The sequence below is a fragment of the Protopterus annectens genome, chromosome 4.part0 (genome assembly GCF_019279795.1).
Source record: "Protopterus annectens isolate FY-2018-M chromosome 4.part0, PAN1.0, whole genome shotgun sequence".
Taxonomy (NCBI): Eukaryota; Metazoa; Chordata; order Ceratodontiformes; family Protopteridae; genus Protopterus; species Protopterus annectens.
Genome location: NC_056733.1, coordinates 1,363,848,068 through 1,363,866,995, shown reverse-complemented (window position 1 = coordinate 1,363,866,995; position 18,928 = coordinate 1,363,848,068). Strand labels below are relative to the sequence as shown.

Here is an 18,928-nt window from a genome sequence, read left to right as displayed (position 1 = left end):
AAAATGTACGCTGAGTATACATAATTGGTTTATAGCTTGTTGAATAGCTCCTCCAGCTTAAATTGCTTGATTAGCATACAATTCAGCTGCTTATGTTGTAATTAGTATGCCACAATGTTTATCATGTTTGTGCCACTCTACACAGTTTGTAGAACCTCTTACTAAATACAAAACAGTGTGCTACCATGCGCACATTACACCATAATGAGCACATGGTCTTAGAGGACCACCCAGGCTTTTTTGAATCAAAACTAATGTCTTTTTTTTCCAAAATATGTTATTTCATTAACATAAGATAACAAACTTTAACAATATGTTAAATATGTCTTTTTATAAACACATGAGATCACCCATTTGTAAGGAGTGCTGTATTTTATTTTCATTTTTCACTTATTCCTGTTTCAGTGTCATTGAGTTGATAAAAATCAGACAGAAATATTGGACTAACAACAGAGGCTTGCCATTTTGACAAAGATGAGTATAGCCTTCTAACACTGGCCCATTATATTTACAATAAAAAAAAATCTTCCATTCATTTATTTGAAAAATGTGGTTGGTATCATTTTCAAAATTTTGGAGACCAATTAAGCATGTTCATAAGTTCATAGGTTCATAGGTATTTACTAGGCTGATGAGCACAAGGGCCTTTTTAAGCCTAGCCGTGCATCCCAAATCTTTGACAAGTTCTGATACCCTTGATAAGTGTAAGCATGGGCCTGGGAGATTAACCATTTACAGGTTACCTGTGTCCATTAGAGACATAAGTGTCAAACCAGGGATGAATTTCTGGTTTCCCATCCAACTGTCCAAGTTGCACTTGAATTGAGTTAGGGAGTAACTCTACTTCACATGGATGGGGAGTTTGTTCCACAGACTGGGTAGTCTGTGGGATACATACCTATCTCTCCAGCAGGTCCTATTTATATCACAGGCAAGGTTTAAGTATCTGTCAAACAGAGCAATACTGTCCATAATTATCACCATTTTGAAATCTATCTATCTATATGTATATATATATATATATATATATATATATATATATATATATTACACACACACACACACACACACACACACACACACACACACACACACACACACACACACACATACATTTGATGAGATAATAAGAAGGATATTAAAAAGTAAAAATTGGGCAGATATCTTAGGAAAATTATCAGGTAAAAATATTCATAAAATTACTTGAATTTTTCCATTCTGATGGTAAGTCTTAAGCTAACTAGACTGAAATATTTTGATTGTAGGGATTTGCATTATTTTATTTTTCCACACGATTTTCTAAGACCATGTTGTTTTTTCAGATCTCAGTCACATGGGCTTCTTTCTATTTTTATAGTCTCAAATTGCTCTGACGTGGACAACAGAAAGAGGGACTGCCAAATAAGAACAAAAATGCCCAGAGCATGCTTATTCAAATAGCATGATTAAAAGCAAAGCACAGTATGAATGAAAAGAACACACTGATTGAAATGGAAAATATAAATAACTATTATGTCCATAGTCCTATGATGCTGTTATGACATGGTGCACGGATAACCTAATGCTTTGTGATTTCATATTCTTTTAACTGATTCATTATGCATACCCATTAGACTGTCCTCCAGCTTTTTACTGTTATTCTTTTTTTTGTCACTTTTTTTCTCCCTTTGATCATACGTACCTTCAAATCACGTACCACATCAAAAAGCTGTCCTAATTAACTTGAACTTGTTCGATATGGTAACACTTTCTTTTCCTTCTCCATAATTATGCAATGCGACAATTTTTTTATAACTATAGTATTCTATGGCATTTGTTTTTGTCCTTGTAGGTTGAATACTGACCACTGAATTGTAGTTTTAGTATACTACTTATGATGTTTTTTAGGTAACCATATATTTTTACTTCAATTTTATGCCATATTCTAAAATAAGTATTAATATAGTTTTACTGTCACTTCACTGCAATATACTCTTCTGTACCTGTAAGTCTGGTCAGCTATTTATCCGAGACTGAGACTAAAATTTGTCAAAAAGTGATCAGTGTTCTAACCCTGATAAAAATTCAACTAAAGTAATAAACAAAATATATACATATTTGTATATGCACCCTCCCTACACACATGTATATAGGGGTAAATTATGACTGGTTAAAGATTTAATTCATAAGCTAAACTTGTCTGAGATACAAATCACTTAGTATTGGAGATTCTCCTAGGAAATCATGGTACATGAGTGCTGGCAGTCATGCCCTTTTCTAGAATAATTTCCCCATTCTTTGAGAAGGTGTGACCATGAAGTTGGTAGGGGGCAGCACTTAAAAAAAAACTTTTTTCTTTTTTTTTTTTTGGGAATGCAGTTTAGGGGGTTCTAATCCTTGGCAGGTTGAACCCTGTCCACTCAAAGGTTAATAGGCTCATAGGTAAGTAATAGGCTAGCTACCCTTGCAGGCCATTTTAAGCCCATCCAGTTTTCCTTTTTATGCTCAAAATAACGTATATGTTTTGGTTGTAGAATGGCCTTACCCATCCTGTGGTCAGTAATTATACATTACCCCTAATGAGAATGAATGGAATCATATCACAGATAATTTGAGGGATCCATGCATGGGATAAAGCCCTTAGGAGCTGCTTCAGTCCATTAGTAGTACAGATGGCAGTCCTGAGGTAAATTTTCTGTTTCCCATCCATAGATCTAAGCTGTGCTTAAAAATGGACAGAGATGAACTTTGTTTTATGTGGATCGGGAGTCTGTTCCTCAGCGGTAGTATCCTCTGCAAAATATACAAGTCCCTCAATACTTTTCTGTTGATATTGCAGAAGATGTTTAGATCTCTAGACCAAGTATTTCTGATATCATTTGACTTGTTGATGTGCAGCAAATTCATCAGTAATGTGTCTGAGGATGCCTTGTATGGCAGACACAGGTCACCTCTTAGCAGTCTGTAGGATGCTGAGTATAGTGACAGGGCTTTGAGTTGGTTTATGCAGGACATGTTGCTTAGGCCTGATATCCTTTTAGTAAAGTATCTTTGTGGGCATTCTAGATGTTGCATGTGTCTGGACAGGGGCATTATATTCAATGTTTGGACTAATAGGGGCTGAGTAGACAATATGAGTGTACTAGTCATACTAGATGCATGGATAGATAGGTAGATAGGCAGATAGATAGATAGATAGATAGATAGATAGATAGATAGATAGATAGATAGACAGATAGATAGAGATAGATATACAGACAGATGGATAGATAGATTTGAATATTTTTAGTGGGTTGGAGGACTGATAATTTCTGCCAAACCTCAGTCTCAGCCCACCCAGGGTCATAAAAGTAAACAAAAGTACACAACATTAAAGTGATTGTAAAAAAAAGACAAATGGCCGACATTGTTATAAAATACAGTAAATAAAATGCATTGGTATATATATATATATATATATATATATATATATATATACATATAAAAGAGTTTTTAAGACATTTGTGAAGTTAAGAGTAAAAAAGAAAAAAAAAAAAAAAATACATGGAAAGAAGCAAAATTTTAGTGATGGAGTTCAAGGACAGTTTATTTAACCTTAATGTGACCTACGAGGTAGCATATACATTCTTCTTAGTTGATTAAATGAGAATTTAGTATATAATGGAACTTGAAATAAGAAGGTGAGTCTTTGTATGGGGAATTACAGTACATCCAATTATCAAGTTTTAGAGGTATGAAGAAACTGCTACACTCAGAGCATGCAAAATTCATGTAGACAGTGTACAAAGGGCAAGATCAAACGCCAGAATTGAAAATGTGTTCCCTAAATGTTAACTACTAAGTCATTGTGATGTTAACTTACTGTCTAGTGTATATGGTCTTGTATGTCAGCGCTGTTTTTGATACATGCCCTCAATCTACAGACTATGTATGTTCATAATATTCATCACTGCTGCAGTAGTCTTAGCTATATGGGTTATATCCTGCATAGGATATAACAGTTGGCCAGCTTCCAAAGATTAAGGGCACCTTCCACAAGCTAAAACCATTCAGTCATCTCTTGTTGAGCTGACTCAAAAGACAGGTTTGGGTGCCAAGCCCCTCAGAGCTTGTTCTGTTCCTTTGTTGGGTAGATAAGTTACCTTTGGGGAAAAAACTTCCATATTAAAAATAGTTTATTTTATAACACTTTCAGCAAAGATATTTTAAAGCTAGTGGATTACGTTTTAATGGCCTGTGATAAGACTGTATTGTACTTTTAAATGAGAGTGGTCTTTTTTCCTGTCATTTTAAAAGTTGTTTAAAGTAATTGAAAAACATATTTTTCTTTGGATAAATTGTGTTTATTTTACTTTTGGGGCTGTTGAAAAGTTTTAACATGCTTTTAACATATGTAAAAAAGTTAAGTTTAAAGACTTTTAAGTTTTACTGGCGTTTGCTGCTTATTTTGCTAGGAAACAAGCACCTTACTCAGCATGACCATGGAACTAACTGCTAGTCCACAGTTGGTCCTTCTCACAGTCACAAAAAAAAAAGTTCAGCAAACAGCCTTTGTCACCACAGAAGGATAGTACTTAGTCTCAGCCGCAGGTGGGTGACTCTGCTGTGGCCATTAGATGTATCTCAGAGAACTCATCTTCTACCATGGATCTGTCTGGAGTAGCACCTACATCCTCAATGGACCCGGGGATAGTCATGTCCTCTGTGACTGTTGAAGTCTGCTCAGTGAACAAGGAAGAGACACTCTTGTCAATCCTGGGATAGGGAACATGGAAGACGTCCGTGTTTTATAAAAATTTTATGCTCATCCCAGGGGAAGCTACTGTTGTAATTAATAAAATTATTGGCCATATTTTTTCCTGTCAAAAAGTAATATTTTATTATTATTTATTTATTTAACATTTGTTGACCGAGAATGTCCGACTAGGTTCCACAGAGCCTGTTTTCAGTGGAGGCTCGGGGAGAAATGCTCCAGATGCATGTCTTTGGAATGTGGGAGGAAACCGGAGTACCCGGAGGAAACCCACGCGAACACAGGGAGAACATGCAAACTCCACACAGAAGACACCCCAGCTGAGAATCGAACTGGAAAACCTCTTGCTGTGAGGCGACAACGTTAACTGCTGCACCACTGTGCCACCCATATAGAAAACTAAACTTTTATCTACTCCTTCTCAATTTCCTTAGATATGAGTAGGGTTCTAGGTTTGGTTCAGAGTTTAATTCAGTCTATTGGTTCTTCTAATAAAGCAGTTTCTGGTAAAGAAAGAGGGATACCTCTCTTCCAGAAGAGACTAAAGAGCCTGAATATGGAATTAAAGATGAAGAGACAGGTACAAGATTCCTTCTCTACGTCCAGGTCAAGCCTTGTAGAATCATTCATCAGGGGCACCTGGACTCTTCTTCTTCTACCTACCAAATTTACTTAGCTGAGGTAGTTTTCCCTTTAAAGCTAAGGCTACTGCAGCAGTGATCAATATGATGAATATAGTGCAGTTGTGCAGATAAATATATCATAAGATTTCTGATTTAGACTCAAAAGAGAGTTCAGTATCTAAATCTCCATATGGGTGTTTCGCTTTCTCTGAGACTACTTACAGAATATGTCAGACTTTGGTCACTGCATGGGACTACCTCAGGATTTCAAGGTCTCATGGTGTCTATGATTCTTATGATACATATGGCATGACTTCACATTAGAAACCTACAATGGTATTAGAAGTTTCTTTGGTCACAGCACAAACATCCTTTGCCTTTTCAAATCCCATCCATGGGGATTGCCAGAAGAGAAATCATTTGTTAAAGAAAACAAATATCCTTAAATCTGGGCTTTCACTTCCTCCTACCAGTTCCAAAGAAGTCGGTCATCACAGATACCTCTGAATTTGCTTAGGGAGCAGACTCAAGAGGGAGAAAAGTGCAAAATATGTGGGACACCAAAGACAGATGGAAGCACATAAATATAAAAGGAGATGCTTGCCTTGATCAAGGCACTCAACTCTCTGAGTCATCTTTGGATCCTCCAGACCTCTTCAAGTAGTTACAGACAATACCACAGTAATTAGGTACATCAACAAGGAAGGGGGAAGAAGGTCATTCCTCCTTTGCAGACTAGCTATGTTTGCTTGCAGTATAGCTCATAGCACAATCTCACTTTACAGGCATCTTACATTCCATCAGAATCAAACTGTGTGGCAGGCAAGCTAAGTAAGACAAGGACAGACCCTCACAAAAGGAAAGTAGATCAGGGGCTCTTCCTAAATTTGATCCATCTGTGCAGAATTCCTCATGTAGATCTACTTGCCTCTTCTCTGAAATATCAATTGGCAACATTTTGCTCCAGGGCTCCTTGAAAGATGACCCTGAAGACAGATACCTCTTATTTTTCTTGCAATGGAATGTTGCTATATGAATTTCCACCTTTTACACCTATATATATGGTACTTCTGAAGATTCAGAAGGAATTCGCCATGATCATTGTGGTGACTCCCATCTGGCTCAGGCAATCATGGCTCTCCCTTCTTTTGGAAATGGCCATGGGCAGTTGCCACAAGCTTACTCACATAAGCAGGTGTGTTTGATGTCTGGATGATAGGGTTTACTTCCATTTAAGCACCATTTACTGGGGCGATTAAGCTGATACTAATGGAGATAGGGAAGCCTGCTACTAGAAAATCATATATTCTTCAGTGAAAAAAGTGATCTAGTTGGTGCCAACAACATAACCATCTCACATTCGGGGCTACTTGGTTTCTGGTTTTACAACATTTGCATGTGTTACTATCCTATTGCCTTTCTTACTCCTCCATCCAGGTTCATTTATCAGCTATTTCAGCATGTTTGCCTACTGATCCTCTTTAAATGCATTCTCATGTTAAAATCTTTTTGAAAAATTATTTATATAACTGGTGCCCCTCTCCATGGGAACTTAATTTTCTGTTACAGAAGTTAGCACTTGCTCCATTTGAAACAGCTCATTTGGCTGACTTGAGGTTCTAAATATAGAACACAATTTTATCTTTTGCTCTGACCTATTCAAGAAGAGTGTGTGAATTTCAGGCTCTTATGTTGAGTCAGCCCTGTCACATTTTCCAAAGACATGGGGTTTCTTTGAGAATTAATCCTTCTCTCATGCCTAAAGTACTATCCTAGTTTACTTTAAACCAAGCTATCCATCTCCTTGTTTTCTTTCCTGAACCTAAAAATGAGGGAGAAAGTTTACTTCATACCTTGGATGTCCACAGACAACTTGGATACTATCTTGACAGAACTAAATCTTTCAAATCTTCAGATCAATTTTTCATTTGTTGTGAAGCTAAGAAGGGACAGCCTGTGTCAAAGCAGACTATTTCCAAATTGTTGCCTAATTACCTATTACCTTTTGTTATACTTACCACGATAGTACTATTCCAGGAAGAGTCAGTGCCCACTCTACCAGGGCCATGCCTTCATCTATGGCTATTTGGAAAGGGTTGGATTCTATAAGCTGTTACTCGGTCCTCTATCCAATCTTTTTGAAACAGTATAAGCTTGATTCCTTCTCTATGTCCAGGTCAAGCCTTGTAGAACCATTCATCAGGGGCACCTGGACTCTTCTTCTTCCACCTACGAAATTTACTTAGCTGAGGTAGTTTTCCCTTTAAAGCTAAGGCTACTGCAGCAGTGATCAATATGATGAATATAGTGCAGTTGTGCAGATAAATATAAAATAAGAGTTTATGTTTCTGATCACTGCTGCAGTAGCCACTCCCTTTTTTCATCACCCTTGGTTTCTGTTGTGTTGTTTATGCCATGGTGTGGAAATTTAATTTTGTTGTTATTCCTAGCATAGTCCTTTCAGGGCTCAGCCTCCCTCTCTCTGTTGGCATGAAAGCTCTGAAGGACTGGCACCCAGACGTCTCATTTTAGTCAGCTCAACTCAAACTGACTGACAGTTTGGGCATGTGGAAGGTACCCTGAAGCTTTGAAAGCTGGGCTGCTGTTATTTCCTATGCAGGTCATAACTCATATAGCTAAGGATAATGCAGTAGTGATCATTCAAACATCTACAATTATATTTACTTTCAGAACTGTACTTTCTCTGTAAAACAGTTAGATAAATAAATAAACAGATGATAGTTCAGATTTCCCCACATTTTGGCACAGTCCATAATGAATACCCTTATTCTATCCCGCATACATGTCAATATTTGTCCGTCTGCCTGAGGAAAAAAATAACAGTGAAACGTATGCATTTCCCTTTGATATTTGGAATAAATTGAACATGTTTAAGAAAAGCTTTAGGTAATATTTTCTAAATATGTAATTGTTAGTCCAGTACGTATGTCATTATCACCACCATTTGATAATGTTTGCATAATCTTGCAAGGGGCTTTGCACTCACATGCTTATATGTTACTTGCATTTTTAAATCATTCTTTAAAAACTCATCATTTCATTTCTTGGTATAATTACAGCCCACATTGTTATCATTAAAAATGGCATACTGCTGCAGATTTTATTTTACATTTAGACAGATTTTATGTTTCTAATTACAAGCATACTGCAGGAGGAGGCGAATTCACACATTTACGTATCTGTCAGCAGAGATAGAAACATATTTATTACTGTAGACATTTTCTGAATCTGGCAAGAGCAGGTAGGCGTAAACCCCAATGTCTTATGTACAATTGTTCTGCTCTGGACAGAAAACATATTAAAAAACTTAAATGATTTGTGAATGATTCACATGAATCAGTAAATAATTTACTGATAAACACAAAAATGCATTAATTAAAGAATGCTTGAAGTTTCAGAAGACTCTACGTTAACTGCTGCTAAACTATAGGCAACTAACCCACTCATCTAATGTCCCTGCACTTTATTAAAAAATGTGTAAAAATATTGACATCATAAATAGCCTTTTACTTGACTTGACTTTCTTATTCTGAGTTAATGTTCAGTGTGGCACATCTCAATGTTAGGTGAAGTAGGTTCACTGTTTATTTCATAAACTACAGTTCAGCATCAGTGTACAGTATTCATCCTGTTTGTCTGTCAGGTCACAGTTTTTATGAAATGAAAAATCCATTATTCCATAAGCTCTAACTTTTTGGAAAGGCCTCACATAGACATTTAGTATAAAAGAACACAAAAATCCCAACCGATCTGAAGAAATGGACCGAAAAAAATGAATACAGGGTTTTCATTGTTTGATTATAAGTGTGTCTGCATTTGGTTTGTCATTGCTAGTGTGGAATAAAAAAACATGATGGCATACTGCTACCAAGAGACCTTGAGATGAGGGAAATATGTCCTGAACTCAGCTATCAGGACTTAAGCACATATCAAAATTAAGAAAAGGATTGTATATCAAATGTCCTGATAATTTCTGCATCTATGGATAATAAGTAGATCCTGCTTAAAAAAGTCCTTCATTGCAGATGACTCCAGGATTACACCAGCATATGTACTGCTAAGAGTACAGCGCATGTTCCTTTTATATTACGGTCCTCAGGCATTCATTACCTGCCATGCACAAATGAGGAATTTAGTAGAGCAAGTACACAGCCTGCTGAAAGGTATGTTCCATTAGCTAGACATGTCTTGTCTCTTTACATCTGACTTCTTTCTTATACTGTTTTCTATTCTTATTCTTATTTTCCATATTAAATGCACAAGGACTGCGCCCCTTTATAACTACTAAAAGCTTTTAAGAAACAAATGTATGTAAAACTAAATGCAATTTTTTTACAAAGCTGATGATTTGATATATTCAGAAAAAAAAATAATAAAAAAGCATAATCCAACTGAGTAGTAGCAAACAGCACAGCAAATTTAGAACACAGTTACATGAGTCTGATGTGTCATGCGTGAGTGTCAGCATAGTGCCTTCATGCTGGTAAAAGGATGCATAATTGAATATCACAGCCACAGTGATGGCAGTAAATGTAGTGTTTAAATGACATGCTATATTTGTTCACGTGGCACCAGGGAAAGAGTCAGGTAAGTGCTATGCATATTCACGTATGCACTGAAGTGTTTCATAGCTGTGACTCAGGCACTATGGACCAAATGAGGGCTAACAGTCTCTCCTGGTAACTAAGATTTTTGAGGCCATTGATTTTTTAAGTTATGAATCTCTGAGGTCTCTAAAGTTATGTAATATGTTTAGCTAAATACATGTCAAAAGGGCATTAGTTTCAATAATGGGTATAATAAAACATGAGTAAAGGGGGAATTAAGACTTCTTTGGAAATAGTGGAGATGTCTTTGCAAATTAGTGGGGCCAGATAAAAGGATTTCTGAACTACTGTGGACACATGTTAGTCAAATGAAAAGAAATTAACAGACGTACTCAGATCCCTTACAACATTCTTTGATTGAAGAAGTGCATCTCCTTTGTGGTAAGTGAAACTGTTTTGTTTGTTAAAATGAGATATGCTACATTTCTTTATTTTTTTTTTCACTTAATTTGAGATCATTGCCCTTGCCTCTATTGTTAACATAGTCTAAGCCTTGTTGCAGCAATTGTGAGTCAGCTGAAGATCGAATAACAACCCATAATTTACAGTCCTCTGCAAACTTAGTTAACAATTGGCCAGAAGCACCATCCTGAAGGTCTGCAAAATATATGCCAAATAGGAAAGGGCCCAGAACTGAGCTCCATGGTACACCACTGGTAACTGTTTTGCTTTCAGAAGTGACAACTAATGCTCTAACCACATGGGTTCTGGTAGCTAGCCATTGCGCAACATAAGGATTTATATTCAGATTTACACGTCTATCAATAATGCTTGCATGGGGATAAGTGCCAAAGGTCTTGGCCAAATCTAGAGATGCTGTATGCACTACATAACCACTATCTACTGCTTCAGTTACCTTTTCAAAAAAAAAATGCTGAGGTTAAAGAGGCAGGACCTACCTTTGATAAAGCCAAGTTGATGATGGCCCAGGGTTGAGAGATTTTCAATGTCTAGATTAATGAAGTCTGAGATAAAGCGCTCCTTGGCTGTACATATGAGGCCAGTGAGTATCTGTGAGGTAAATACCTTAATCATTACAGCAACCCCCAGTAACTTGACTAATGCAATACTATAGATAGCAGGGTCCATAGTTGGCCACCCTTATGTAATGGCATTACAATAGCTATTTTCCAGTCTTCTGGAATGTAGCCAGTAGAGAAGCTTAGCTTAAAGAGTATAAGTAGAGATTCAGTAAGGCCATATTTGGCACTAATAGTCAGCCAACCTGCTATGTTGTCAGAGTCCATGGATGAAGTATTCTTAGATATTAAAAGGGTTGAAATAACTTGTTCCATACTAATTAAAGAGGGTGACTGGGACTGTGGTACCTGAGGGACAGGTATAAATGTGGGTAGAGTAAAATTTGCACTACATTTGTTACCTAGGATATTAGCCATTCCCTTTGGGTCAATGAGTATAGTGTTACTGAGAAATAGCTCCAAATACTGTTGAGTGTTAGTTCTTAACTTACTGGCATATTTTAATAAAGATTTGCTGTAATTTTTGGTTTTAGTGACTATTTTATGTTCATACTTTGCTTTGAGCTTCTAAATAGTTCCCTTAACCTTTTTGTTAATTTGCTTAAGTGTGCTGTTAATTTAGGGAGAATGACACCTCTTTTAAGCATTAAGTAGCTTCCTTATCCTGTTATATCATTTATTTATGGCATTCCACCCCAGGGGTTTGTTTTTAACTTTCTCATATTTGCTGCAAATAGAGACTGCCTTATCAATACAACTATTTAAGTGAGAGTAGAAGTCAGAGGCATAGGCAGCAGCTTTAGCAATGGGATCCTTCAGAGGAGGATTACAGCAGAGAGTCATCAAGTAACTGAAGAAGGTTTGTTTTTGAGTAGTCCCTAAACACAGAACTATGTACAGGTGAAGTACCATCAGTTTTTAAAGGAAATGGTCACTAAATTATGGTCTGATTTAACAAGACGTGATGATACATACAAGCCATGCAAGAACTGGCCATATTTGTGAGGACTAAATTAAGGATACTGGGGTTCTTATTAGGATGGTTAACTATTTGTGAAAGACAGTAAGCATCTGTAATGTCAAGGAAGTGCTGTGCAGGATGACCATTGGAAGTGTAGGTCAGCCAGTTTATTTATGGTAGTTGAAGTCCCCAAATGGAAAGGTCTCAGATTTAAAAGAAATTTCAGCTAATGTGTTAAGATTGCCATCATGCTCAGAAGGAGACATAGAGGGTATTCTGTTGTTAGCTATGAAGTGGAAATTAGTATTGCCTTAATTAGCTTTTATATATATATATATATATATATATATATATATATATATATATATTTATTTATAGTTAATATAGACAGATATTACAACTGTGTTTTAACAGCAGTTAGAGTGGTGTTTTACAGCTTAAATATTCTAAAATATGTAATTTTGTTATTTTTCATTATTAAATTTTGTTTTACTTCTTGCTGAAGAAATGCACAAGTCTACCAGAATTAAAAACAAATACTCAAAAACGATGTTTTATTAAACAATTAATTTAATTTAAAACAATCTGTTAAGTGATTACATATCTATTACTGTCAAGAAGGTGAACCCCCCACAAATTCTGCATTTATCTGCCATCCAAAAGAAAAAAATGTGAGGGGGGGGGGGGTGGGCATGGTTTGAAAAAAAAAACACCTAGGACCCAAGGTACATTTATCTGCCACTGCATATTACAATATATATTGTTATGGCTGAACCATTTTATAGACACATTTATCCTACTAGTGTGCTTTCATTTGACATACTGTGAATTGTCCAAATATCTGGATCCTTAGAAGACTGCTCCCTCCATACAACTATACATTTTGAGTTATTTTTGTCATGTTTTCACAACAGTATCAAAATACCATCTCCATCGGCATAGCCTAGATTCATATTTAGTTCTACATTCAGGATCAGCTAATTTCAGGTATATGTTTTCTGGTGTAGCACACAATGAAATTGTAAAGGCTTTTTCTTTTCTTTTCCACAATTGTACCTGTAACAAATGTATGTAAAGCAAACATTTTTGTAACTAAACTATGTAATGTGGAGCTTATCTCCCTGGGTCTCCACTGAAAATGGGCTCCCTGAGCCTAGTGGACCTCCCCGGTCATCAAACTGGAAATAAATAAATAAATGAAAATGTCAGTCATGGATATACAGTATATTACAGGAGCAGTAGAGTCAGACAAAGATATACAACAAAAATTACTACAATTTAGGATGCATGTGATGTCAGAGTCTGCAAGAAAGTGTAAGAAACTTCTCTGTGTGGAAGATTTTCAGTCCATATATTTCTAGTTAATCACTGTATATTAATCAGATCAGACAATAGTAGTTCAAGTAACGAACTTAAACTCATCTTAACTTAAAACAAAACAAAACAAAAAATAATAATAGAAAATATATAATTGTACAGCATTACTAAGTATTCAAAAGTAATCCAAGCAAGGCAGGCAGTCTGTTTCCAGTCGAAAATCCTTTATTAACTACACAGACAAGCGATCCAAGTAAAACAAAAATAGAGCAATAATTTCCTCACAAGCTTTCTAAATATACTTTTTATTAGGCATGGGAGTGATTTATTGTGCTGTAAAACAAAGTGTTATTGGTGCACATGTTAAATTCACATCCCTACCCCATCAGTGTGACATTCGAGCTGGTCCTGCCCTACTTAATAGCTGTCATAGTAATATATAACCCTTATGTACTTTAAATAAAATTTATAATGATGTGGTACCTCTTATTTAATCAGATTATTAAGTAGATTATTAAGTCTGTGATTTTATCCAAGACAATATAATACATGGCTGGAAATATATCAACCTTAGTTCATTTGGCAATCAAAAAATATATATAAATATATACATATACATTTTGCATGTAAAAATCAATTTCTATTTTCATAACCTATTGCTAACAAAGATCGCTTTCGTCCTTCTAGACTTCTTCAGGTCTGTGTACAAGAACCCTAAAAACAATCTGTAAAAATATATATAATTGTATAATTAGTTAGTATTGTTATTACACATCATTTTGAATAAAGTGGAAAAAAGAACCAGAAAAAAATAAAAATAAGAAAAAATTTATGCATGATGATGGAAACAAAATATACACTTAAATTTCAACTGATTTAAAAAGGTATTTAAAACCAATTTGTAAAATAAAATAAAATACAATTATTCATGTAAACAATGTAGCAATTTCCATCATCATACATACATTTTTTTCTTATTTTTATTTTTTTCTGGTTCTTTTTTCCACTTTATTCAAAATGATGTGTAATAACAATACTAACTAATTATACAATTATATATATTTTTACAGATTGTTTTTAGGGTTCTTGTACACAGACCTGAAGAAGTCTAGAAGGACGAAAGCGATCTTTGTTAACAATAGGTTATGAAAACAGAAATTGATTTTTACATGCAAAATGTATATGTCTATATTTATATATATTTTTTGATTGCCAAATGAACTAAGGTTGATACATTTCCAGCCATGTAGTATATTGTCTTGGATAAAATCACAGACTTAATAATCTACTTAATAATCTGGTTAAATAAGAGGTACCACATCATTATAAATTTTATTTAAAGTACATAAGGGTTATATATTATTATGACAGCTATTAAGTAGGGCAGGACCAGCTCAAATGTCACACTGATGGGAGAAGGAATGTGAATTTAACATGTGTACCAATAACACTTTGTTTTACAGCACAATAAACCACTCCCATGCCTGATAAAAAGTATATTTAGAAAGCTTGTGAGGAAATTATTACTCTATTTTTGTTTTACTTGGATCGCTTGTTTGTGTACTTAATAAAGGATTTTCGACTGGAAACAGACTGCCTGCCTTGCTTGGATTACTTTTGAATACTTAGTAATGCTGTACAATTATATATTTTCTATTATTATTTTTTGTTTTGTTTTGTTTTAAGTTAAGACGAGTTTAAGTTTGTTACTTCTACTACTATTGTCTGATCTGATTAATATACAGTGATTAACTAGAAATATATGGACTGAAAATCTTCCACACAGAGAAGTTTCTTACACTGTCTTGTTTTTGGACCCACAACACTTTAATGGGTTGTTTTGAGACTTTGGGGATACCACGGAGATTACTCGTCTTTTGATGTCAGAATCTAGATACATAGTTATATCATTCAGGAATGACAACAAGGCAGTACCAAAGAGAGCTGTGGGGTGGCAAGTAGTCCCTTGCTACATGTTGGACACCTCTAGTCTAGAAGGTCCTAGGCATAGTGATTTTCATACTTAATTTCAGTGCCAGATTTTGATTTTACAGCTGTGCTGCACTGCTTGCAGAACTAAAAAAAAATGCTGTTTTTGTAAGTGGATTACATGTCATTTATACCCTGAAGAAATTCTGAAGAATGAGCAGAATTATCTCTAATGGATGGGGTAGGGACAAATGCTACATTTTGATTACCTACAATATCCTGTACGTCAGAGTACAGAGTTAAAATCCGTTAGATAAGATAACTCAATTGAGCTTTTGTATAGTCATTTGGGAAGCACCTTGTGCTTTATTTAATTTTTCAGTGTCAACTAAAATAAAAAAACACCTCTCTGTAGAAAAAAATGGCTCCCACTATCTGATCATCACTGTGAATATTAATAACAGTATCTTGTAACATGGTTAAGTAAACAGATATCACTGAAACAAAATCACAAGGTGTTACATAAGAAAGTAATACATAGTGTTCTCACAGACAATTAGGCATGCTATGCAATGGTGCCCTAATAACAGAATATAGACTAATTAGTACATTTAATCCAGAAGGTATAGAAATACTTTAAATAGCATGTGGGATATATACTTACCTCAATCTCCTGATATGAGTTGTTGATCATTGCTATTAGCATATTTAGAAGTACCACCACCATGGTAACATTATAAACTCCAAAGAGTATGTAGCCAATGTTTTCAATGAATTTGTGTTCAATCTTCAGCACAACAGATATTACTTCTGATAAGCCAAATATTGACCAGAATAAAGTTTTAAAACTTTCTTCTACCCTAGAATAAAATGGAAACGTTTATTGGCATCTGCATATCATCTGCAAATGCATACATACAAAATATCTTTCTAAATATACATTGCCTGGAAGAGTATAGGTCCAGTCATAACCAGCATATACATTCATTATGACAAGTCTAAATAGCATGGACATATTTCTTTTTATGCTATTTGCCGTATACTATAAACATTAGTTCATAGGTTCATAGATAGTCACTGAGTTCTGAATCAGGAGATGTTTATTTATTTGATTTTGGCATACGTCTATGGCCACTGTAAGCAGTGAGCGCTCTTATAAGGAGAGAGCAGCAAAACTAAAGAAATAGCAAGAATAAAGAAAAATATAAACACATCTAATTTCAGATACAATAATAACTACCATAAAAATAAATTTAGATAAAGACTGTACAAAAATACCTAATGCAAAATGCAACAAAAGAAATGATGTTTGAAGCATTGCAAATCATTACAGCTTTTAAGAAGCACAACACTGGAAAGGTACACTAATAAAAATACAAAAGTATGCAACTAGCTATACAAAAAGCATAGCCAGACACATACACACAGAGTAACATATGCTAGGCTTAATAAAAGGATTGAATCTGAAGACATTATGTAATCTATATGAATAATAATGCATCAGATGGCCTTAATTATGAAGAGACAATGGTAGATTAATTGTAGTGTAACACTTTAAAGATATCAACTGATAGAATAATGTTGCAGTCCTTGATTTGATTCCCACACTTCCTACAAAACAGAGGCATTTGTACCTATCGTATGTAGTCATTTAACAAAAAAAAGTATAATACCGCAGTGTCAATGGATGTATGCAGGGAAGGGATGAGGTAACAAAAGATCATGCTGGCCGGCATTTTGGGTGTTATCCTATCAATAGTATGAGCCTTCAACTTTCATGTAACAGCACCACAGCTATAACAATAGTTCTGAAGCAAATCTTTTTTTTTTTTTTTTAAGCACCATAATCATCATTCCTCTACTCAGTGGACCTATAAACCTATTTCTTTGATTGGTGAATGCTGATGGGTGAGCTGTCCAGGGGGGAATGTCATGTTGCAAATAACCTGCCTATGCTAGTTTCATGCTTGCTTCCTGTGAATGCATTAATGAACATTGCAGGGCAGATATCTCCAGCTCCATAATGATTTGCCTATTTGGCGCCCCATGCTCCAGGGACATGCAATGGAATACTACAAGGAGACATGCAACTCTGTGAATACACATCAGCTCCTCTGTGTCCTATCCCACTAATGGCTTGATTCACAATACCACAATTTCCAGAACTGCCACCAGCAACAAGGCTCCTGAATGCCCCCCCCCCTTCTTGTCTTCTATTCCTCCCCTCTGAGAAAAGACAGCAAGTGTAGCTTTTTCACAGCTCCCCAGCCCATCATTGGCTCATCAAATTCCTGAGATGCTAGTAGCTCTGGTGGCATAGTGGGATAAAACCCTGACTATGACCCAGGTGACTCATGTTCAGTTAGCCTCTTGGATGATTGATAAAGCTGCAGGGAAGGATTCTGGGGGGGGGGGGTGGAGACATGAGTGTCCCTGGTGGAGGCTAACAATGTTGTCAGAAGAGTTGTAGTTGGGTAGTAGCAGGCCTGGTTGAGCTGCTGAAGAGGCAGGTCAAAATGCCACAAGCCCACATTGTATGCCTTCCTATGGATCCTACCCCAAAGCCAAAAGATGAAGGGGAGAGAAACAGAAGGTCATTAAGCCCAGGAATGGCCTTACGTCAACTGATGCCCTAGGCAAATGGGATCCATGGTGCCCCACATGACACCACTTGGTGCCCCCATCCTGGTCTACCTACACCAGATAAATACTGGAAAAGCGCCCCTGCTACAGCAGTGCCCTAGGCAGCCGCCTAGTTGGCTTATGCCTAAGGCTGGCTATGATTAAAACCCCCTTGATCAGAAGCTCAGAGATGGGCTGCCCCAGTGCCTTTGATCCATGACTTGCCCCAACAAATTACTAGAGTAAGTCCAGAGAGCATGGTGTTGCTAGAAGACCCAGTAATTTTGACTTGAGCCACTACTGGAACCTCCACTTGCCTGTGTCTTATCATCCTATGGCACTAAGATGCCCATTATGACTCCCTCTTGATTTCTGATGAATAGGAAAATTCTCAAGTACTGCATTCATTATCTATAAAGTTTTTATTTATTTATTTTGTTATTTTGTGTGTGTGTGTGTGTGTGTGTGTGTGTGTGTGTGTGTGTGTGTGTGTGTGTGTGTGTGTGTGTGTGTGCATGTGGGTGTGTGTGGGGGTTTAGGTTCATTCTGTCAATTTTATACTGCAAACAAAACTGAAAATAGCCAGTATAACTAAACAAGCATTTCTGCAGCCTCCTGCACCAATGACCTATTGGAATTTTTGGACTCTACAATGTGAGCCCCAGAACTCCAAAACATTCAGCTGTTACAGGGAAATAAACTCACTGTTACACACTGAGTATTTTTTTTCTGTTTTTTTTTTTTGCATAAGCAAGCCTCCTGTTTCCCTTCATATATATATATATATGTGTGTGTGTGTGTGTGTGTGTGTGTGTGTGTGTGTGTGTGTGTGTGTGTGTGTGTGTGTGTGTGTGTGTGTGGAGCCTGCTTCCCCACACCAGCAGTTTATTAACTCTGAGATCACTCTATCTGTGGGAAGGGTTTATGCTGAGAGATTTACCAATTTCAGGCATAGAATGTATTTCCACCATTTCCACTTAATCACTACTATTCTGGGACTTTCATTATCAGATGTTAAAGATACTATCAGATGTTAAAGATACTAACAGAAAGATGTGAAATTATCTGCATGCTTCTATACTTAAGTACATTAATTCAATTTCAAACAACAGTAAGGAAAAAAGGGTCTTGCACAA

The 18,928-nt window shown here is 36.1% G+C and overlaps 1 protein-coding gene across 1 annotated transcript in view; it reads right to left on the bottom strand.

The window, feature by feature from the left end:
• LOC122799862 (short transient receptor potential channel 7-like) overlaps positions 1–18,928 on the bottom strand; it is a 1,065,642-nt gene that overhangs the window by 177,736 nt on the left and 868,978 nt on the right. Inside the window, exon 5 of the mRNA XM_044069215.1 lies at positions 15,835–16,030. Coding sequence (XP_043925150.1) covers positions 15,835–16,030 — 196 coding nt within the window. The remainder of the gene's footprint in view (positions 1–15,834; positions 16,031–18,928) is intronic.